The sequence below is a fragment of the Vulpes vulpes genome, chromosome 13 (assembly GCF_048418805.1).
Source record: "Vulpes vulpes isolate BD-2025 chromosome 13, VulVul3, whole genome shotgun sequence".
In the NCBI taxonomy this organism is placed as follows: Eukaryota; Metazoa; Chordata; class Mammalia; order Carnivora; family Canidae; genus Vulpes; species Vulpes vulpes.
In genome coordinates, this window is record NC_132792.1 from 96,897,434 (window position 1) to 96,920,732 (window position 23,299).

Genomic DNA, 23,299 nt, shown 5'->3' on the forward strand with positions numbered 1-23,299 from the left:
CCCTGAAATCGATGGGATGCTTTGAGAAGGGGAAAGCAAGCAGCTGCTTGTGCCGCATATGGTAACCGAAATTACCCAGATAATGTCTAACAAGTTATGGTAAAAATGATCAGCAAACCAACCTGATGTACTGAAAAAAATAAAAAAGGTGGTGTTCTTTCACTCTTCCTGGAAAGAAGGTTCCAGGAGGGGCTGGACCTAAGGAGAAGCTGTGAGGGAAGGGAAGGGGTGGCTAGGTGCTAAGGGCAGGAGCAGAAGCAGGGAGGACGTGAGATGGGTAAGGAGAGGAACATGGGCCGCAGGCAGGATGCAATCTGGAAGCTGGCCCTGGGCCTCAGAGAGGGGGTGGTGGGAACTCAGCGCCCTGACTAGGGAGGGATGGCGCTGATTGTGCAACACGTCTCAGCCTTTTGAACTGAGGAGACTGGGACGCCTGGGTGGCTCAGGGCGTGATCCTGGCCCCAGGATCAAGTCCCACATCGGGCTCCCTGTGGGGAGCCTGCCTCTCCCTCTGCCTGTGTCTCTGCCTCTCTCACGAATAAATAAATAAAATCTTTTTTTTAAAAATAAGTAAACTGAGGTGACTGTCCCAGTGGGTCCTGTATACAGGCCTCCGGCTTCGGGACAGGGCAATGCAAGATGGACTTCGTTTCCAGGGAATTTCATCTGCCAAGAAAGCCAATCAGAAAAATTCAATCTCTTCAGAAACTCCACTTATTCTTCCTTAACGGGGGTTTGGGTTTGAATTATGTAGATAATTGTCTTAACTCTTCACTTCATTTTGCCTGTAGATACTCACCCTCAGAGGGGTATTTTGAGGATAAATGAGATACAGGCAGAGTGCTTTGAACTCCATCCATGAAAGGTAGCATATCAATACAGGCCCCATATAATTAAGATGCTTCAAATTGCCAATACACGTATATTTATAACACCCGCTATAATCATGGGATATGCTTTTCTTTCCTTTTTTAATTTTTTTTATAAGAAGGCAGGAAAATCTAATTTTTTCTAACCACACTGCTTTTGTGCGCTTAACATTAACCTTTCCTTCCAAATGTCATTAACTGCTAATTAAGATGTTGATTTGCAGATTGTATATCTTGCAATAGAAGTGATTTGTGGCTGCTTACTAGGTGTTTATCAACCTGCACTACTCATATTGGTTTAGCAAGAGCCTGGTGCATTTTAATTTACTGAGCAGTTCCCCAATTCTCCACTTATTTCTGCATGTGCATAATGAGAAAAAAATGATAAGGGAGGAAAAATGGGGAATACTATAAATAGTTGCTAAAGAAAGATGCCATAGGAAAGACTTACACGGTTCTAGGTAGATGTTGAAAGAGCGAACAGATTGAATGTATCTTCTCGCTTGAATGGGGGATTATCAGAAAGAGAGTTTGCACACCGGTGAGGAGCAGGGGTCCATACGTACCTGTGTGGATGTGCGCACATATGCACAGGTCACAGAAAGCTGGCAAGGTACATGATGAGTGCACTGTCTTGGTTTTCTGGAATAGACATGCTCTTATTTTCCGAGGCCAGCCTCCTCCTTTGCCAGGCTCATACCTTAAAGTTTCCCAAAGAACCTTCTTGCTTCAAATACCATCCTTAAATCAAAGAAATAAGAGGATTGTTCAGTTACTGTGAAGGATTCTGCAACATAGGGGACATTTCCACAGGACTTTTTAATATAATTTATGAATATTTGCTAGCAACATAATTGTCTTTTCTGCTGACATTTTCAAAGCAACACTGTGATTTGTTGGGTCTCTGGAGAGTCCAACTACAAAACTGATAATTATATTAAATATACATAGACAATAAAGAGTGTGTTTACATAACTGTGCCCATAAATATCTGATTGAACAGTCATTGTTCTCAAACCCCTTTTAGGCAGCTCTCCAAGGATTCCAGTTCTAATGACATGATGGTTTAAAAGATGTTGCTCAGTCTTGTTCCATATTTAATTAACTTTCCTTTTTTAAACTTGTGATGGCAGAGACAATAACAAACAGCTCTGAAAAGAAGGAGCACTTTGGAACATGAGCAAGACCTTGTCAGGCTTTGTGCGCCATAGACAGGAGGAGCGGGTGGACGAGCGGGGCTGGCCTGGGACCTCCGGCCCTCCCCTGGGATTCTATTAGGAGGCTGCTCAGAGTGCTCCAATTCTGCACACCTTCCCTCGCACACTCACATCTGTGGCGCTGGCCTCGTGCACGGGCTCTTGCATGCAAGCAGCTGCATCTCTAATGATTTCTTCCTCCAGAAAACAAGACAAGAGCAAATTGGAAAACCAACTAAGCTTTGGGAGGCAGAGGCAGTGGAGAGTCGTGGAAAGAACAGGGGGCTGGGAGATCTGGATGCTCAGATTCTGGCCTTGGCTCTGCCACTACTATTTGGACCTTGGGTAAGTGTATTAGTTTCCCATTGCTGCTGTAACAAATTACAGACTCGGTGGTTTAAAACATAACAAACTAATTTTCTTGCAGTTCTGGAGGTCAGAAGTCAGAAGTGGGTCTCACAGAGCCAAAATCAAGGTGTTGGCAAGGCTGGTTCCTTCTGGAGGGTCTAGCGGAGAACCTACTTCCTTGCTCTTTCCAGCTTCTGGTGGCCACCCACATTCCTTGGCTCGTGGCCTCTTCCTGCATTTGCAATGCCAGTGGTGGCCAGTGGTCTTTCTCACGCTGTGCCACTCTGATATTGACTCTCCTGACTTCCATTTATAAGGACCTGTGATTGTATTGGACCCATGTGCATACTCCAGGCTTATAGCTCCGTCTCAAGACTCTTTTTTTTTTTTAAGATTTTATTTATTTGTTTGAGAGAGTGAGATGCATGAGTTGTTGGGGAGGGTCAGGGAGAGAGGGAGAAGCAGACTCCCTGCTGAGTAGGAAGCCCCATTCAAGGCTGGATCTCAGGACGCTGAGATTATAACCTGAGCCGAAGTCAGACACTTAATCGACTGAGGCACCCAGGCGGCTCTCCATCTTGAGACACTTAACTTCCTCACATCACATCACAGCACATTGTCTTGTAGATGAACATATTCACAAGTTCCAGGGATTTGGATGTAGGCATCTTTGGGAGACATTATTCTGAAATTGTGCCCGGTAGGGTTAATGAGGTTAAAACCAGCAGAAAGTTTAAAGCTTATTTTCCAGTGAACTGTTTCTCCCTTATCAGCTGTTGTGTCTTTTCTGACCCCACTAACAAATCTAGCTGTCTCTGCAGAAGCCGGGACTCCAGATCACCTGAGATGATTCCATCCTATGAACAAGCGAGATCCCTCATTCCTTACCCCACATAACAAGCCCAAGACCCTGTAAAATTGACATCGGCTCTCAGAGCTTGTCCATAGCCCCTTCTTCTTGTCCTAAGATAACCTTCAGACATCAGGGGCTAAATTTTGCTTCATTCTGATGTTAAGTCTCCACCTGAAATGAACATGGGATGTATATTACATGTACATTTACTCAATGTGCAGGCCTAGCCTTTCCTCATGAATAGTCATAAATTCCCCAGCCTTCTTCATCAAGGTATACATAATCTCAATCCTTATGATTATAAACAACTTCTTCTCTGGCCCTTTGGGGAGACAGATTTGAAGCTTGCTCTCCTGCCTCCTTGTTTGGCTGCTTCTAAAATAAACTCTTGCCTTGCTGCAAACCTGATGTTTCAGTGATTGGCTTTACTGAGTATCGGGCAGACAGACGTGGGTTCAGTTATAGTTCTGCCTACCACAGAAAGTCAACCAACATTATCTGTTAATGAGGGAGCCAGCGTGAACTAGATTCGTTCATCCAACAAATTAAGGTCCAGGCGGCACAGTAATAAATACCTTAGTCTCAATCCCCATCTTCTGCAGAGCTTTCAGTATTGAGGGAAGGATAAGCATTCACCAGAAAAATAGAACACAAATTTTCAGCTGTGGTGAGAGCTACAGAAGGAAGTACAGAGTGTAAGGAGAATGTTTTATAAAGCGATCCTGCCCTGGCTGTTGGGAAGGGGGGTGGAACAGCAAAGAAGCCTTCCCTGAGAAGGTGACAGTAAAACAGAGACCAAACAAATGACTTGGAGTTACCCAGCAACATGCGTAGAAGGGCAGGAGTGGTTGATGGGGATTTCCAGTTAGAGGAAAGAGTGGAATAACCTGAGCTGGTAGGTTATTCAGTCCCCATGTGTAGGCCCCAGGGTGTGGGGTGGAGGGACTGAGAAGCAGCCCCTTCCAGCAGAGGGTCTGCAAGGAGAGGGGTTGCCAGGCGCTAAGGGAGGCCGGGAGAACACTTCAGACTTAGCAAGGGATAAGAAACCAAACAAGTAACTGATAAGTAACTGGTGAGTAGTGTTCACATGGTAGATACTATCATGCTCTTCCTTTTGTAGATGATGAATCTGATGGTCAGAGAAGCTAAATGACCTCCCTAAGGTGATCCATCTGGTAGAACCAGGATTTGGTTGGAGTCAGCTCTCATCACTACACAACGCTGCCTCTTGGGACTGTGGGACCTTGAAATCGAGCCCTTTTGCTAAGAGCAATTGGGAGCCAAAGAGGAATCTCAAGCGCTTTAAAAAAAATTCTTTGGGTAATCAACTGGGGGCATGGGGCTGGGGAGGAAGCACTAGGTCTCAGGTGAAATGATATTGGCTCAGTCTGAAGTGAGAATGGTACGGGTGGTGAGAAATGGAGTCAGTACATCTCGTGGAAGTAAGATTGAAAAGTCTTGCTGGTTGATGTGGTGTGAAAAAGAGAGGCAGGTGTCAAAGAGGATGACTGTGCTCCTGGCCAGGTCATCTAGAAGGACCCATCGGGTCTTTCCTTCTAAAATGAAGGGCTCATATGAAGCCAGGGTAAGAAAATAAACATATTCATTCCAAAGCGCTAAAACCATGAAGGCCTTTCATACATATTTAAAGAAAATAAGCTATGAATGAACAGGTATGAATGGATTTGAAGTTCTCAATAAAAATTCAGCAGAATTTCTCCATGGTAATCCTCCCCTTGCAAGCGATGAATCCTGCTTGCCATCACTGCTATGATTCTGTGTTTGTGCTGAACTCCTTCTAATTGTCATCAATTATGATTCATTTACTTTTAGGTGTCTTGCCTGTCATAATATTATCATTTGTAAGTCTTTCCCTTTGCAGACTGTGAGAATCTGTTGTGACATCTCAATAAAGCAGGATTCAATCAAGGTGTGAATGAATTGTTAATCTTGTTATAAATAGAAGGTACCATATGTCAGTATGTAAGGGATGTCTCCCTCTTTGTTGAAAACAATGTTAGTGAAACAAAACAAAAGAAGTTTCAAAAAGAGCTGGTTCAGCTCACCAAGCTTCCAATTATATTATAGCCAACAATTCTCTGCAGCTGATTCAGATTTCTGGGACTAGCATTCACACATATTTATTTAGAATTATCATTTGAAAGAGAAAATTAGTGTCGAGTTTGCACACAGCACCCCAGGTATACCCATTCCTCCTGATTTTGACCATGGAGATCACCTAGCAACTCTGACTAGGTCTTCGAGAGGCACATCGCATGAACCATTTGATCAAAACATCTTTTTCCTTCTTTGCTTTTTCTACATGGCATGCAGATTTTTTTTTTTTAAATATGGCTAAATTGGCCTAGCTCCAGCTCAAACTAGTTCATGAAAAATATACCCTGAATCTTTTCCTACACGTGCACTCTCTCAGCAGTGAGGACTCTGGCCCATTCTACCCTTGATAGCACATCCTAAATGTGATGCTAAGGCACCTGCGGCAGTGTGTTTTCTGAGGAAAGCCTGCATGTGCTCAGAGGTCCAGCAAACGCCAGAACCAATAAAGTTTAAATTAGCATCCCATAATCTGGAGCTATTTCCCCTCTGCTCTTCCGGAGCCCTCCCCGACACCTCCCCCTCCCCCATCTCCTAAGCCAATCAGAACGTGCTGCTACCTTGTTCCATTTCTTCAGGGCCTTGCTAAGTGACTAGCTTGTTAGTTCAAAATAAAGTTAATGGCTAATAATGGCTCTCCCCCAGTGCCCAGTGGCGTTGCCACAGAGAATCAATGCAGAAGAGTGGAAAGAGCTTGGCTTTTGGAATCAGCCACTTTTGGGTTCACGTCCTGGTTGTTCCGTTCGCTTGCTGAGTGTCCCGGGCAAGTTGTGTTTATTGTTTTTGAGATTATAGCCTCACCTGTAAAACAGAGATTCATCCATCATGAGGTTGCTGTGAGGATTGAAGAAGGGAACGTACGTTCTGTGTGAGTACAGAAACTGGCCTATTGACTGACACCTGGGTGGAGGCCAGATGCAGCCCCCTGGAGCTCCCCACTAACCATCGGTCCCCACCAATTATCTGGACACCATGATTTTCATTTCCTACCTGTCTCCAGCTCTCCCTCTCTCCCTCCCTCCTTCTCTTCCTCCATTTTCTCCTTTCTCCCCCCAGTGATGTGTTGAGCCCTTGCAGGGTTCACAACCCTTTGTCTCTATTTTTCACTATTTTCAACGCAGTGTACAAAGGGCCTTGGTGGTGGCACGTGATGCGAGAAAAGTAGGTGGGGAAGAGCCAAGCCTGATAAAGAGCCATTTAGAACAATGACCCTCCTGCCCTGTCCCTCCAAAATTCATTGTTAACTTGTTTCACAATAGTCATTAGAGACACAGAGGAAGTGTTGATAAGCTCCATGATTCATTCAAGGACCAAGGTTAATTTTTATTTATTCCCAGGTCATCACAAACAGAGGCAGATGGTGGTGGCATTTCCTTCTTGCCGGGAGCTCAGATATTATCTGGATAGATGTCAGCAGGCTTTGTCCATTGCCTCTCAGCGCGGGCAGCTTTCCTGGATAGAGCCCCAGCCACCCAAACTGCAGATGGATTTGATTTAACTCTGATGACTTGTGGTAAATAATTGAGGTCACTTGGGCCTGGCTGGAGGCAAGCCAGCATCGCCAAGGAGAAAGGTTGACATCGTTTATCCTTTAGTGGCTCTTCCTTTGGAGGATTTATTTTTGGTGACCCATTTAGGTGGTAGCTTACTAAATCGTGGCTATCAGTTTATTGAAAAGTCACTTTCTCTCAATTTTACCAGTATCAGATGACTTTGGGATGGCCGATGGAATCTACTTACAGGGCACTATGGGAATGATTACAGGGGGTCACGTGTGGGCTGTTTCCCAAATGTTCAGTGAGCTCATGGGATGAAAGATGGCATCTTAGTCAGTTCTGCAATGCTAGTGTCTTGCATGGCACCGGATACAAAAATTTGATGGCAATCAACCACTGATCTTCCAATTCTTGGGTGCTCCTAGGCTTAAAAGAATACTCTGCTACTAAAGAATAGGAGCTCCGTTTTATTTTGTACCAACTAGGTAGCATTGTGCTAGGTGATTTCTATCTGTGTTCAATTTGATCTTTGTAATAGTCTTACATGATAGGGGCCATTTCTGTCATTTCAGAAATAAAGCTACTAAAGGCCCAGAGAGCTTGTTTCATGTCCAAAACAATCATGCAGCAGGAAACACCACGTTGCCTTCCAGGCATGGTCACCTATCTGACTAACCCCCCCACTCAGCTTCCCTCGGAGCTCACAGGGCCCTGACCCCCCTTTCTCAAAGGAAGGGTGCCCCAAAAGATCTACGTTGGCTGTACCCATGGGGACAGATCCATTTAAGCGTACGTAGGAAAAGAACAGCCAGGTGGATTATAAAGCGGGCCCTGTTACGTCTACACCCCTATTGATGACTAAAGCATATGGTTGCTTAAATGGAGGTATTCCCTTTGGCTTAGTACATTCATTACTTCCTGTCAGTTAGGGTTCACCCGCTTCAGTTTTATCGGAATGTGTGAACTGCATATTTCATATATTACTTAGCAAGAGCCCACTGTGAGTCCATTTATTTTTCTCATAGAATGATAGTTTTAGGGCAGTCAAAAGTCTTATTGGGTCTTATAAATAATTATTTTTCTCAATGGAATCCCAAATGGGATGCTAATTAATAAATGCTTATAGTTATTCCGTATTTTGGGCCATAACTAAGTTTGGTCGTCAGCTAATGCATAAATATGTATCGCACAAAGACATACTTGTACTTTCTTTTCCTTTCGTTCTCACATATATTCCTCGATTTTGAATCACGCCTCTACTTGGCTATGAGACCAGGTAAGTTGCCTTATTTTCTGAGCCTTCTTTCCTCACATTACATTTTCCATGATTATATGGATAGCGGAAGGCACATAGGTAGTTTGGGTGTAAAATTTGTTATTTTAACACCTTGCACCAGAATTTCTCACAGGGAGAGACCTTGTATGGGAATGTTTTGTTAAGCCTCATCTGGGAGAGACTCAGAGGACAAACGCATCTGCAAAAGGCAAAGCTACACACATGGTTGTTAATATGCTGTCTGTGAGCAAATTGGGAGAATTTGCTTTTGCTTGAATGAGGGGAAGAGAAGGAGGTTGGAAAGGGTGGAGAAGAGAGGAGGTGGGGGGATGGTGTGAGGTGGGTCTTCTATGAGGAGCAGTCATGAACCTTCCAGGCAGCTGGCTGAGGACACTTTAGGAGCTGGGGTCATGTGGGATCATCCACTGGAAGCTGAGCCACTGCAGTGTCAGCCACACCTCCATCATCCAACCTGCCCTTTGAGTATGTCTATTCTTCTCAGGAGTGCTTTCCTGAAATTGCTGTTTGGTGTGGGTGATCCAGTTGCCAGCCATCCTTCATTCACTGCTTCCTGCCTACGTGTCTGTTTTCACTGTGCATGAGGCAGAGACAGGACCCATCTCTGGTTGAGCTCTCTTTGGAGAATCCACTCACCCTGAAGCACCCAAAAGCAGCATGCCACCACTGAGGATTTTGTGGAGAAGATAGCATAGGAAGTTCGTCTTGCTCAGTCTTGAACAACAACCAAACCAAACCAACAAAGCAAAGTTTAGGAATATGCACTCACACTACTGGTCTCTACAGTCCTTACCTGGTGGCCACTCAGTTGTGTAGCCTAATCTGGCCCTTTCTTCTCCAATGCAGAGCCCAGCCTTGCTGGTTCCTCCTCAACAACAGTGCAGATTCCTTGTCTCGGTCTTATGTCCAGAAATCTAATTATCATCTTTTGTTACATGTACAGACCTTTGGACCCTCACTCTCCAACCCAAGTATAGCTTCTCAAAGATTTCTTGCTCTAAAATGCAGCATTCCCTGGTACATTAAAATTTCCCCCAACTGATTTCCTATGGAGATCGAAAAGCCAAGCTGACCTTTGTGTCTTTGGTATAACATACATCAGAGAGATAAGCTGCATTAAAGTAGGGCCCCAGAGCCAGAGACATCAATGCCAGCATGAGAACATAAGGCCCATTCTCTACCACCTTCTCCCTACTTCTGGATTCCCTGGCTGCTGAAGGAGGGGGAAAAGAATGAGAAAGGTTGGAGTTGAACTTTCTGTGGGCATGGACTGACCAAAGTGATCTTCTCTCCATCTCAAAAGGCCAAGAGGCCTAATTTGATATGACAGCAGTATAGTGCCTGGGCCACGGTAGGTGCTCAGTAAAAATATCTCCATTTCCCCCCAGTCATGATTGGCATTACCTTGACTCTCCACAACCCCCATCCGATATTAGCCAAGACCATAAGAAACCCAGACTGGCCTGTGGTCAAGTTCATTCTCCAGGGGCATCCAGGCCTTGCCACCCTGTGGCCAAAGAAACCTCCTTGGAATGAGACTGACATATACAGAAAGCCTTGGGTACATTTTGTTTTCACAAAATAACACTCACCCTCTTATTTCTCTGAGCTAAATGGCATTATGATTCTCAATGGAATCCTTACAATTCTCTCTGGGAAATTTGAATGCCTCTTGTAATTTAGTTAAACAGCTTTTAGGTATCACAGAGAAACTTGTTACTCGTGGATGGAAAATGGATTCCTGCACTCGACACTGTGGAACCTCTTACCGTCCATCTGGGGCTCCTGGGAGCCATGTGACTTGGTCTTCCACCAGACTGCAGGGAAGGGCCAATCAATCTGTGAGCCCTCACACCATTCACTGCGGCTCTGTTTACTGTTCCTTTATTTACATAACTAGAGATTCAACATCCTAACATGTTTTGCAAGCTGTCATGACATGAGAAGCTAGTAATCTGCTGTATTTTGCTTGCTAACATATTTTTGACATATTTTAGCTTTTGATTATAAGATTGCATCTTTGCCTGCTACCATCTGTCTCGACTCAATGGAACTCTGGCATTTACAAAAACAGTGGGGTGTAGTATTTCTTATATACTTGAACTCTACCAGAAACATGTTATTTTCAGTCTTAACCAATATGTCCTGCTTTCACACGCCATGTCTGAAACGTTCGCTCTCTTGCAAGATCTGCCAGGGATAAGGAACGCATCTTCGCGTCCAATTTGGCTGAGATGAGAACTATGTTAATGAGGAGAAGGGAGCGGTATCCAGCTTCTAAACAGAGGTGGCTTTTTATGTGGTTTATATCCTCTCCACTAGGCTTAGCCCTCTATCAGCGTGATTAAGATCTTCTGTGGAAATACATCTTCTTTTGGACTGTGTAGCTCGCCAGTATCCGACATTCTTGAGGCCTGTATTTCACTGTGAAATAGTTATCCACCACCATTTGGCAGTAAGATATTTTCCTACCCCGTGTCCTTTTCTGATTCTTATCTCTACTCATTAGGGAAAATTACCCCAGGTTTGACCCAAAGGATTAACTGGGCTCCTGTCTGCTGACAACACTAGACCGTGCAACACACAGGAACGTGACATTGTATTCAAACAATGTGTTGGAGGAAAGGCCAAAAAAAAAAAAAAAAAAAAAAAGAAGCACAGTCCTAACATGCATTTATTCAACACCAAGCTTAAATGAATTTATTATGCTCCTGGATTATACCCTATAGGCCAAGAAGCTGTCAACTATTGACATTTTCTTTTCTCTCCATGTTCTGAGTTGAGTGTAAATATATTTGTCAAGGGAATATAGTGCACGCTCAGTTCAGTATATGCCCATTTCATCAGAAGCAAAGCTCTTATTATCTGTAATCACAGTCAACATCTTTGTTGCTTTAAGGAAGGAATGGGCTGTAGCTTGGATTTACATATGGATCTGGTCCTCTTCAGATTCCGTTCAGAATGCTGTTTTAACCTTCATTTTGAATGTGCATGGATTAGCAGTGTCTAGTGCAAGACTCCAGTAGTGAGAAGAAATGATTTTGGACAGTCTGGTATGGACAACATCTTGTTGATTTTCTTCCTTTCAGCCTAATGCCAATTGTTCAGGAGCAACCGAGTGCGGGATTTTGGAACTAAACACATTAATAGGGATCATTGTCATTGAAGAGATCAAAGAGGAAGGCATTTTGGATACTTGACTCCAATGTCTTATGGCTACAGATCAGGTCCAAGGCTGACGCCGGTTCCTGATGCCCTTCCTTGTCTGGTTAATGAGGATGGTGGCAACTGCTGAACTAAGAAACAAAACCAGGATGGAGTCTGAGTGATGGTTATTGTGGGTTTCTGGGGAGCAGAAACCTCGTCCTTTGTGCCTGGCACAGAGCGGGCAGGCAGCAGGGGCTGGTACGTCATGCTAAGATGGGTGGAGCTCTACAGTTGAGCTATTAATTCATCCACATGTGCTTAACTAACCTTCGATGAAGTGGCATCACTGAGGGTGGGTAAAAAAAATACAGAGAGCAGATTCCTCATCTTTGAAAGACTTGCAATCCAGCTAGGAAGACAAGATACATTTCAAGGAAGCCATTAATTGCGAAGCTAGGTTGACAGTGCCATAGGAATTTATAGAAAGGAAGTAATGGTAGAGTGGGATTTGTGGAGGAAGAGGGGCTTGGTTTGTGATGGGGAGGACTGCAGGGTCGAGGTGAGTGGGGAGGGAAGGAAGAGGGGGTGAGGGGAGGGAATATATGGGAGTGAGCAAGAAAAGAAAGGAGCGGAGTAGATTGACAAAGGAGATCTGACTTGGCTGACTGAAACCAATGAACGCTGGACGGCTAAGCCTGGTGGGGCGCTGGGCCAGGTGAAAACACTCTTGAAAGTCAAGGGAATATGAGCTTTTGTGGAGGATAATAGACCATTACCCCAGCGCTTCGTAAACAGGGCACATGGTAAAAGTGGTGCATTTTAGAAAGACTGTAAAGGAGTGGTGTGAGGGAATCAGGGGGGTAAGAGGTGCAAGGGAGAAAAAGCAATTCTAGAATCAACATACAAAAAGCCCATTTTAAATAAAGATAATGTTCAAAGCAATAACTTTCTTATATAGGGTATCTCATATATTTCGGGTATTCTTAGCCATTGATAATAATATTGGTAAAAGTTCTACAAAAACTTGTAAGCATATTTACTCTCAAATTACAGAAGAAAATAAGAGTCGCAGCAAAGCAAGGTCGGTCTGGGCTTCATAGGCAGCAAGTGGCAGAAAAAGATTGGAACTCCTTTGAAACTGTACCCTTTTTCCTGACATTACTCTAGGAGTCATTGGTATTTGCTAAATGGGAACATGATGTGCATTAAGTGTTTTATAAAGATTAACATGGTGGCCACATCCCAAGGAGGACTAGAGAGAGGCAAGGTCAGAAGGAAGTCAACGAGAAGGTTCTCCTGAGGGTCTTGTCATTGGAAATAGAAAGGAGAGGATAAACATGAGACCTCTTGCCAAGCAGGATGAACATGGTGACTGATGGTCTAAATTACTGAAGGGCAGAGGAGAAGGAGGACGGGGTGGGGGTGGCAGGAAGAAGGCCACTGGTGACCTTGGGAACACATTTCCAGTAAAAGCTATCGATGGAAGGCAGCCTGCAGGTGAGGGAGGAGTGAGGCAGCGGTCAGGAAATGGAGGATGTGGGGCAGACCACAGATTTGAGAAATTTGGAAGAAAATGAGGGAAATAAACAAAACAGTCTTGTGAGGAGGCTTCAGGGTCAAGAAAAAACAGTTTGTTTTGTTTTGTTTGGTTTAGAAGAGAAGGAACCTGTGCACATTTGAAGACAGGTGGAAGTAGACCAGAAGAATTAGAGAAAGGGGGGCTTCTGTACATGGAAGGGTTCAAAGGAGCTGCGGCGGTGGGGGGGGGGGTAGGGTAGAATCACTGGACTGCCCCATAGAACTTTCCACGATGAGGAGAATGTGCCCTATCTGTGCTGTTCCGTACAGCAGCCACCAGCCCCACGTGGCCACCGAACACCTGAAATGCCCCTTGTGAGGCCGAGGAACTGAAGTGTTCATAGAGATCAATCCGACTCTACGCAGCCACGTGTTGGAGCAGCTAGTGGCCCCTGTAGTGGGCAGTGCCTGACCCTTCAGAGAACCAGAGATTTGGTCTCCTGGGGAAGGGAACTAAAATCTCCTCTGGCTGCGGAAAGGAGGGCAGAGAGGGGGACAAGCCAGGGATGTTTCATATGCAGGGGAGAAAAGAAATGGGAAATGGCGCTGCTTCTGCCAGGAGAGTTGACTGTCACTGGTTATCCCGCGGCGGTGGCCCCGCCGGGAGCTCACTAGACGAGGCGAGGCCCAGTTCTGAGGCATTTGGGATGCCCGGGCCGTGAGGACGTCAAGGTCTGAATCGCAGTCGGCCTGGCCAGGTGGAGAAGCGCCCGGCTCCTCTGTCCTACCGCACTCGCCCTCAGCCTGGCCGCCTGTCTGGCTGCTCCCTGTTGGTGTGGGACAGAGGTGGAGAAGACTAGCAGGTTCCTCGGGATGAGGAGGCCTTCCCTAGTGCCCACTCTGCTGCCATATCACGTGGTGGCTTTGGATCTGGAGCTTTTCGCACTCAAAGGAGGGGGGTCCCCTCAGAATGACGTCACTTAGACTTCGGCGTTTTCTTAAAGGATTCCCCATGCAGAGAGTGGGGTGTCTGTCCTGCCCTGCACTCTGCGGGCAAACAAAGAGGCAGCCCCGGATCGCATCCCTCGTTGCCCAGCGATCGCACGGCCTTCATCACTTCGCCGGTGTGCTCGCCCCGATCGGGGCGTGTGCTGCTTGGGCTGCCTTTCAGAGCCTCCGCAGCTGGGAATTCAAGATGCTATACTTAGGCAGAAGTCCATGAAGGAATTAATTGATATGAGCCAGAAGTTGATTGCCATTTAAGTACTCAGCCTCCAGCATTGCCAAGTTTCCCTCTTTGCAGAAAGAACTGAGCTTGCCTGCAAACTGGCTCATTCAGGATGTGAGCATAAGATGGAATTCAACCTTTAATATGCTGCAACACCTGTTTGGAAATAAAGGGGCTCTGTGCTTTTCCCCCCAAGGAGTTGACAGCTGACTTCATTACCGAGGAATCTGGCCGAGATGGTCGTGGCTACTCCTCAGCCTCCGGAGGCGCTCACCCAGGAATGCGGTGCCAGCCAGACCTGAGCGTTGGGATCCTGCCAGAAACCCATGCTGGGTCATTTTGCCCTAAATCATCCCTCTTCCTTGGACTCCAGGAGTTTTCAGGACGTTTGGTAGAGCTCCCTCCACACAAGGGAGCTGGTGAGAGGCTCTGGCCTGCTGAAGCTAAGTGGAGAAGCGTTTGCAGGTGTTCTCTAGTGGGATCTGGACTTCCAAACTTCCTTTCTCAAGGGTTCTGCAGCGCTGCACCCCCAAAGGCAGAGCTGCCATGCTCTGTAGAGTGGAACTTGAGGGTTCACTGGAGTCCCTGTCCAGGTTCTGGAACAGACCCAGCGCTGCTCCAAGGAACCTAATAAGCCCGTGGGGGATCCCCAGAGGTTGTCTCTGATGCCACTTCTTTCCACTTGGGCTGGAACCCTGACTACACTTATCAGCTTCCCATGTAGAATGTCAACCCATTTGCATGATTCCAAAAGCGTATTAATCTGGCCTCCATTAACAACATACAATGTAGCATTATCTGACTCACAACAGAGAATATTGACTTTCCACTATTTGTTTATCCTTCATCATTTAAAAAAAAAAAATGTGTTTGAAATCCCAATGTCCGGGAACAGGAGTGGACTTACAGAGAGCACATCCATTTGGTAGACTGCTGCTCAACCAGAGGCAACGTAACTACAAAGGCCACAGAGCAACTTTGCAAGTGCATGTGACATTAATTTAAAACAAAGCACAGCTCAAACTTTTATATGCAAAAAAAAAATCACAATTATTTTCAAGCAAACATTTTTAACTAGTCTGGAATGAGAATAATTCAGAAAAAGGAATAATCAATGCCAAAGGTCAAAATCGGCAATCCAAGAGTCGGACCTGGCCTGAAAAGTGTGTCTCATATGGCCCACACGGTGGGGGGCAGTGGAGTTTGAATACAAAATAGACTAGGTTGCCAACATTTAGAAACTGGCACATGGCACATACCCACCCGGATTGCTGGCTCCTCCTGAGACACTGGACAATCTGGCCTCACAGGCTGCTTTCCCTCCAGGCAACAGTTGGGGCAGGTGACGGGGCATTTGCTCTCCGGGTTGCCAGAGTCCCCGCTGGGCTGGAGCTCTGTCTCACTGGGTTTGCCATCTTGCGCCAGGTGTAAGGGTGGTGAGGTTCTGGGTCATCTCCCTCTTTTTTTCCCTAAACTCGCTATTGGTTATTATGTTACTTTAAAGTCATCATTACCTGACTGTTATAAAATGTAATGTTGAGGGAAACCAGTCTGAGGCCCATCCTACTTCTCTACTCCTTGGAGGTTATTTTCAAATTTCCGATCTTGAGTCCAGGACTCTGGCCTGAGAATGTTAGCTCAGTCCTGTGGTTCTCAAACGTGGCTGCACTAGAATCGCCTGGGGCACCTCTGATGCCCGGCTGGCATTCTAGACCAATTAAGTCAGACTCACTGGGAGTGGGATTCAGGCAGTTGAGTTTTTAAAAATCCCTTGGGTGATTGCGATGTAAAAGGTCCTTGAGAAATCAGAGAAAACTTCACATGAGAGAGTTTTTCAACCCCAGCACTATCGATTGGCATTTTGGAGTGGATAACTCTTTATTCTGGGGACCTGTGCTGTGGGTTGTGGGATGTTTAACAGTGTCTCTGGCCTCTACCTACAGACGCAGTAGCATTCCTCCAGATGAGAAGCACCTCGTTAGATCATAAAACTAGGGTCAGGAAGAGTGGCTACTATGTTGGTCCCCTGCCTATATATCAGGGCTTTCAGAAATTTCTTTTGTTCTTTTTATTTTTTAAAGATCTTTAAAAAAAAATTTTTTTTAAGATCTTATTTTATTTATTCATGAGACACACACACACACACACACACAGAGAGAGAGAGAGAGAGAGAGGCAGAGACACAGGCAGAAGGAGAAGCAGGCTCCATGCAGGGAGCCCAACGTGGGACTCGATCCCGGGACTCCAGGATCACGCCCTGGGCTGAAGGTGGTGCTAAACCGCTGAGCCACCTGGGCTGCCCAAAATTTCTTTTGGAGTGAAGTACTAGGAAACAATATTTTCTCCTCTACTGCATGATGCTGATGTTCCTAATAACATTTTACTAGGTCTTTACGTTGTCTCATGTTCTTAGGGAATGAAGTAGGAAATAAATACAAACAAGGCAACAAACAAAAGGAGGGACTGGCTGTTCCATGCACAGGATAGTAGTCATGACCCAACAAACCACTGGTTGTAAGGAAGCACCTGCTACGTTCGACTGGACTGGTACTCCCCAGAGGATCAAGCATACAGCACTAGGAATCAACTCCTTTGGCCTCCAGCTCTGCCTGGGAAGAGGCTGAACTGGATGTGTTGGAGGAGGCCAGAGGTGCTTCCAGGAGAATAAATACCAGCCTCTGTCGCTGCCCGAGAACCCATCTCCTGCTGTTTACTAGAAGTCAGGGATGTCTCCTAGAGGTGAGGCTGTGAACTCAGGATCCAACCCCAGGATAACATGATCACCTGTTTTCCATGAGCAAAGAGCACCTTACTTTTAGGGAAATATAACACGCTCGTTAATAACCAGCAGTTTTAAAGCCTTAAAAAAAATCTTTATTAAGCATGGCCATTTCATTTTAAATGCAAAATCCTTGAATAGACCAGAGATCTTAATTTTTTTTAAATATAGCTGAGTATTTTAATTATGAATGTACTTGCATATTCTCAGCATACTTCATTATTTATGTAGCTGGTGAAAAAGCTTTTTAATTAAATAGCATGCTGGCAATCCATTGTGAAATGTATAGATGTAGGTTTTCCTAGCATTAAAAAACTAAATACACACATGAAACGCTGGCCGGCACGCAGGCTTTAATCACCATGAGAGATTTGTTTCCGAGTGATCTTAAAATTTGACCAATTTCTTTATTGGTAACAAAATTAATAGTATAATTTTCTAGCACTCCGCATGGCTATTCGCATTTAATGCACTGCATTACTTTGGAGATGGGGGGGCTGTGTAGAGCCGAGGTTCTCAAAGTGGGCCCCCTGCCCCCCACACCTGGAGCAGAGCCTCACCTGGGAACTTCTTAGATTTGCAAAACTTGGAGCCCCACTCCCAGGCCCACTGACTCCACAATTCTGGGCATCAGGTGGGCACCCTGCGATAGAACAAGCCCTCCGGGGCACCCTGACATAGGGTGTGGTTTGAGAACCAGGGGTGAGCATTCTCCCACCTGGTGCGGCAGTCTGGGTTTCACGTGAGGGACCTGGGCTGACGGGGAGTCACCACCCAGTGAATCAGGCCACGCTCCTGTCCCCCATCCAACCAGTACTGGTGAGGATTCTCGCTCGTTAAGTTAGTTTAAAGGTCTGCTTGAGGCCTCAGGGCTTCCAAGAGGTTAAGAGTCCCACCTAGTGAGGGAAATAGTTTCAGCATGACGGGGTCGAGAGTTGCCCATCGCTATCAGGTGCATACTTACAGCTGTGACGAAACACGGTATTAGGAACCAGCTCACGCCTTGCCCTCCTCTCCTCTCCCACAACAGAAAGCCTCTGACTTTGGAGCTCCTGCTCATTCCCCATTTTGTCGCGGGCTGCGGTGCCAGCAGTCGTCCAGAGACACCACACGCCTGTGTCAAGGCCGATGACCAGGCCGCATGACGTCCCCTGGTGGGGGAGCCAAGGCCAGGAGGCCGAGTGGTTCGGAGAAGGCCACACCAGGAGTCAGCGGCAGGGCGAGCACCAACAGCCACCCGGCTCCCTGCTCCGTGCTTTGTCTTCTGAATGAACAAAGCTGCTTCTTAAGTACACATAAGCCAAACTGCCTTTCAAATTGCAGCCATCTACTTTGAGTTCAGATTTGCACAGCATGACATGAATTGGGCTGCAAATTATGCAGAAAACAGCCATCACATCCATCTGTGATGTCAGAATCCTCCAGTACAATGTGACCTGGAAGTATCTGAGAGAGGAGAAGTATACTGGGTCTGGTTCTTTCCCTGTGCAGCATGATGAATATCTTCCCGGCTGCATTTGGCCCAGTGTGAAAAGGTTAAATATGATTGAGGTTATGCCTGTGATATGCTCAAGAGCAGATTTCACTTCCAAGGGTGCAGGCGATTAGATTTTTTTTTTTTAATGGTAGAGTAACTAGAAAAAAGAAAACACACAAATACACTCCTGCCTAATGGTAAACTGAATTTATTTCCTCTTGGAAAACAATTCCAGTAATCTCCAGGTTCAGACCGCAGAGTAAACATTAATAACAGTAACATACAGGTTAGTTCAACTGATTCAAGAATTTGGCTGTGTGAAATCATTAAGGAAAACCTTGAACACTCAAAGCTTCAAATGTATCCAGGAAAAAAAAAAATCTTTGACAGTCTACATAACAACTATTGCATATATAGTGATGCTACCTGTCACATTGCAAGGCTTACAAATATATATACGGGCCTTATCCAGCTGTGGGGTTCTGTTCTGTGAGAACGTCTCTTCATGGTTTGCAAGAATCTTCAGCAATAAAAAATAGTCTTGGATTTAACCGTTGATATACCAAAAGAGAAATTCTAGGCTTAAGTGTAAATAAAAGGAAGTCCAAACGTAGTCTCATTTGTAACGGTTGTTTTAATCTGTCTTCCTCGAAAATACTTTCTCTTAAGCCATTTTGCTCACATTTTTTTTTTCATCTTGCCTGAATAGGGCCCAAGTCCACTTGTCTTTATAAGACCATTTTAGTATCAGACGACATAATACATGTGCAACACTTTATATACAAGGCGTCTATCCGGTGCTCAAAAGTTCAAACACATGAACATCCAACAGTTTTGATAATACAAGTTTTATGGTACAATACAATGTTTCTGAATATTATACATTAACAATGAAAGTTTCGTGCAAAGAGTAAAACATGTTCCCTTTTTGTGCCACCAAAGTAATTCTCCGACCGTACTTGCACTAACTGCTGTGTTGGGTCATCGTATGGTTCTGCAATAAAAAAGAAAGAGGGGAGAAAAAACACTTCAGTGATCTTATTGTCATCAGACCAAGTATCTGTACCTGTCCGTTCCTTTGCCTCTGCCAGGCCTTCCCAGAATCCCCTCCCACCTTCCATAATCTCTTCTTATCAAAGTGAGACCAGTTTTTCAAAGACCAGGGTAGCACTATTTTAACAGTTTTATTTATCTGAGTGTTATTTCCATTACAAAAGTGTTATTTCTTTTGGTCTCATCACTCTTAGATGGGAACGTCTTGACAGCAGAGACTATCTGTCCCTCAATATGGCCTTTACAGGCAAGGGCTGCCTGGCCAGTAACCCACAGAGGGGGCAAGAAGCATCTCCACTGGGTCACCTTGAGCATTTGCTCAGGTCATGATCTCGGGGTCCCGGGATTGAGTGCCACGTCGGGCTCCCTGCAGGAAGCCTGCTTCTCCCTCTGCCTGTGTCTCTGCCTCTCTCTCTCTGTGTGTTTCTCATGAATAAATGAAAAAAATCTTTAAAAAAAAAAAAAAAAGAAGCTTCTCCATCTCCTCTCCTGGGGGTGGGCTCGGGACTGTCACTACAAGGCTCAGGAACACATCACAGCAGCCACATCCACCCCAGGCCCAGTTGAAGCAGCCTTTGTTGTACTTGGGTTGTCTCCTGTCCATCCACACAACACGTTCCCTTGCTAAGTGAACAACCTCTCAACTGTGAGAGGCCAACTGTATACCTGGACTTGCAGCCAATAATGGGGTATGGCCCCAGACCCAGGGCATTCATTCAGAGCATAAGCCTGCAGATGGCGTGATTTCTACCTTCCCTCCTCTGAGTTTCCCCTGATCCAGGGTCTCCTACCTGTCAGCTTCACACCCTCCCCTGCCCCATCCCTTCTGCTCAGAACTTTGAGGTCTAGCTCAGAACACAACCACATCCATGAACATCCCATCTAAAACCAATTTCTCCCTCCTCTGATTTCCTGCTGCATTTACACTGCTCAGAGTACACAGCTTAGGTCTTGTCTTCTGGTTATTTGTAGGCCTGGCTCTCTCCTTATGTCAGAAATTCTGGTGTTCACTCATTTATTCACTCCTTCACAAACATCTGTTGAACACTTGTCTCACCACCTGGCGTAGCCCACAGCAACACAATCATTGCAAAGACCTGGCCAAATGAATGACTGACTAGCTAGGCAAGGGCTATGGAAGAGGACAGGATGGCCCCTAACTCGATGCCTTCTAAGCGTGCATAGTCTAAAGAAGAAAGGCACGTGGGCCCAGAATGGCAAAGCAATATGGCAGGATGAGATCAGAAATGAACCCAGAAATACCACGATTACACCTAACCTTGCCCGGCCTTTGGAGAAGGCTTTGCAGTGGAGGTAACAAATGACATTTGAGTTGAGGCTGGAAACCTGAGAATGCATTGGGCAGTCCAGGCTGACACACTCAAATGAGGAAAGGCAATGGAGCAGGAATACACAAGGTATGTCCGTGGACCTGCAACTTGTTCAGATTGGATGGGGTCGCCTAGAGTGTTCTGAACCAAGAGTACCAATGAGAAGGGAGGATGGAGGGTAGTTTGGGGCCAGATTTTGAAGAGCCTTTTGTATCTTGCTAAGGAGTCCAGACTTTGTCATGGCAGTGAAGAGCAGCCATGGAAGTTTTTTAAGCAGAGTTTCTAAGCCTTAAAGAGCTTTGTTATCTTTTCATCACCCACAACTAACAAACTGCTTGCCCTGTGTCCACTTGTGGAACAACCAGACGCTTGCCTGGTCAGGGCTGAGAGCACCAGTGAGGAAGATGGGAGATTTGTGAAGAGGATTTCTATTTCTATTTCTATTTCTATTCCCTGTTTCAAACTTGCCCAGTTTTGAAGCCTGGCAACAAATAATGATGAGGAACATTACTTCGCTGTCTCTTATTGAAAATGAGCCTATTTTTATTAATTCTGTGAAAGAGAAGCTGGATCTTTTTTTTCTTATTAGTAGCATTAGCGTAATAGTGCATATAGGAGCAATTTTTTATGCCAATCCTCTTTCTTTGTATCAATTCTAAATACTTCTGAAAACTATTTTTCACCAATAGGTAGACCAAAAGGGTAATCAAAATACTGATGAGACTAAAAAACTTTCCTATTTCCTTAAAAATAAACAATGATGATCAGAGAGTTTATAAACAATACAAAGGCACATTTGCTCAAAATAGCCTATCTAAGCTTTCTTACACCTTTTGTTATCTTCAAAGAGTCAAGTCTGGTCTTGGTGACAAACGTTACCTAAATGACAGCACACAGATGGGCAGTGGGAGGCTTTTTTTTTTTAAACCATAATCAAAGCTAAAAAGAAATCAATTTAATAACATTAGTTTTAAATATGTAAGTGCTTACAATAGACTTTCCACATTCACTAGGATTCTGGAGGTTAATAAAGGAAGATAATACTCCAATCTCTCTAGTGTTTTTGTCTGTGCCTCTATTGAGATACTGCAAAGCAAGAACGCAACACAAATTGGCCGTAATAGTTGGCAATGGTTGTGTCTCAGATGCTTTCATTCTAAACCAAAGCCATCCAAGCCTCTTCCGAGGTGCAGGGAAATGAACAAATACATATGAATCACTCATTGCAGTGGACTAAAGTTGCTACGACAAAGGAGTTACGCTTTGCATATTAAGAGAGAAGAAGATAAATCATTTGAGAGAATGACAAGATTATGGTGTGTGAAATTCAAGCTTATACAAAAATAAAAAGCCCTAATATAAATAATGTCTAAATGGGAAATCTGGCATGAAACAGGGGAAAGGCGGGAAGTTCTCTTGCTGTAGAGATGCCTGCATACCACTGAGATCAATTATTGTCATCCCCCCCCCACCACTCCACTTTTTTTCTTTTGCTCTAGCTCAAATGAGGGCTAATGAAGACTGGCTCACTCCATCAAGGTGTCCACCAGCAGCAGAGACTGTCAAGATGGGAAACGGGCATACTGCTAGGTGGTCCTGGGTAATGGGCATATTTGCCTTGAAAACAAAAGAAAGCCAGTCCTCACAGGCTTTTCCTCCCCACCTTTGGGGATCCCTGGGCTACATCTGTTCCCCTCCCCTGCACTTTATTCTGAGTCACTGGAAATAGAAATGTCCCAATTTCATTTTCTGAAGGAAGAGCTGGGTGTCTGAACTGCACAGGTTAGGTTGGCTTTAAGAGATTGGAGGGGACAGATGCAGGGTGAGAGTCTCCAGACTTTGCTGAGGATCCTCTGATGAGAGAAATAAGAAGTTGCTTCATGGGAGCCCTCTGTGTACTTTTTAATTTTTTTAATCATGCACATGATTTCTTTAGAAAGGGAGAAAAAAAAGGGAGCAAGTGGGAAAGATGAACAGTTGACCAGAGAAGCACTAAGCACAGAGAGAGGCTGGTCCACTGGCACGGTTCCCTCTTGCTCTGGCTCTTTCCATGACGCTGAGCAGGTCCGGAATCACTGCAGTACAGACGTGGATGCCCAGCAAGGAGAAAAGGCTGCCAGTCTGTCAGCAAGCCGCCTTCTCCGCCTGAGAGTTTCATGCACTTTGGGTCTAAAGGAAACCACGACACCAGAACAAAGCAGTGGGTCACCGCACCACTTTTACCCAGCAATTCACAGTCCCCAAAGTACTTGAATGCAATGACAGCTTACGAGGAAAGAGACCTGCTCCTGTGAAGGGAAAGTGTTTTACATAATCAAGGAGAACTTGAGTCTAAGGGGGTGTGGGAGGGGGTGAGGAGAGAAAAGGAAGTGGAAAGAGAAGAGAACTTCTGAAATCCCACAGAGAGCCATATTCTACTCTGCAAAAAGCCATCTCTTGGAGACCCCATGTCTAAGTAACGGAAAATTGCAAACCATTAATCCCAGTTATGAACAGTTGTTTTACACGAGGGGGGTTTGTGTTTTAAAAAAAACAAACCCCAAATCCACAGCACACCTTAAAGCTTAAAAGAAGATCCATCTATGTATGATACCT

General features: G+C 45.2%; 1 protein-coding gene across 8 annotated transcripts in view; it reads right to left on the minus strand.

The window, feature by feature from the left end:
• Positions 1 to 18,512: 18,512 nt before the first annotated feature.
• The window catches only part of ZNF521 (zinc finger protein 521), a 275,219-nt gene continuing 270,432 nt past the window's right edge, over positions 18,513 to 23,299 (minus strand). For all 8 annotated transcript variants that reach the window (XM_026006512.2, XM_026006515.2, XM_072735121.1 and 5 more), the window contains one exon: positions 18,513 to 19,314. In XM_026006512.2, the coding sequence (XP_025862297.1) occupies positions 19,285 to 19,314 (30 nt within the window). In that variant the 3' untranslated portion in view covers positions 18,513 to 19,284. The remainder of the gene's footprint in view (positions 19,315 to 23,299) is intronic.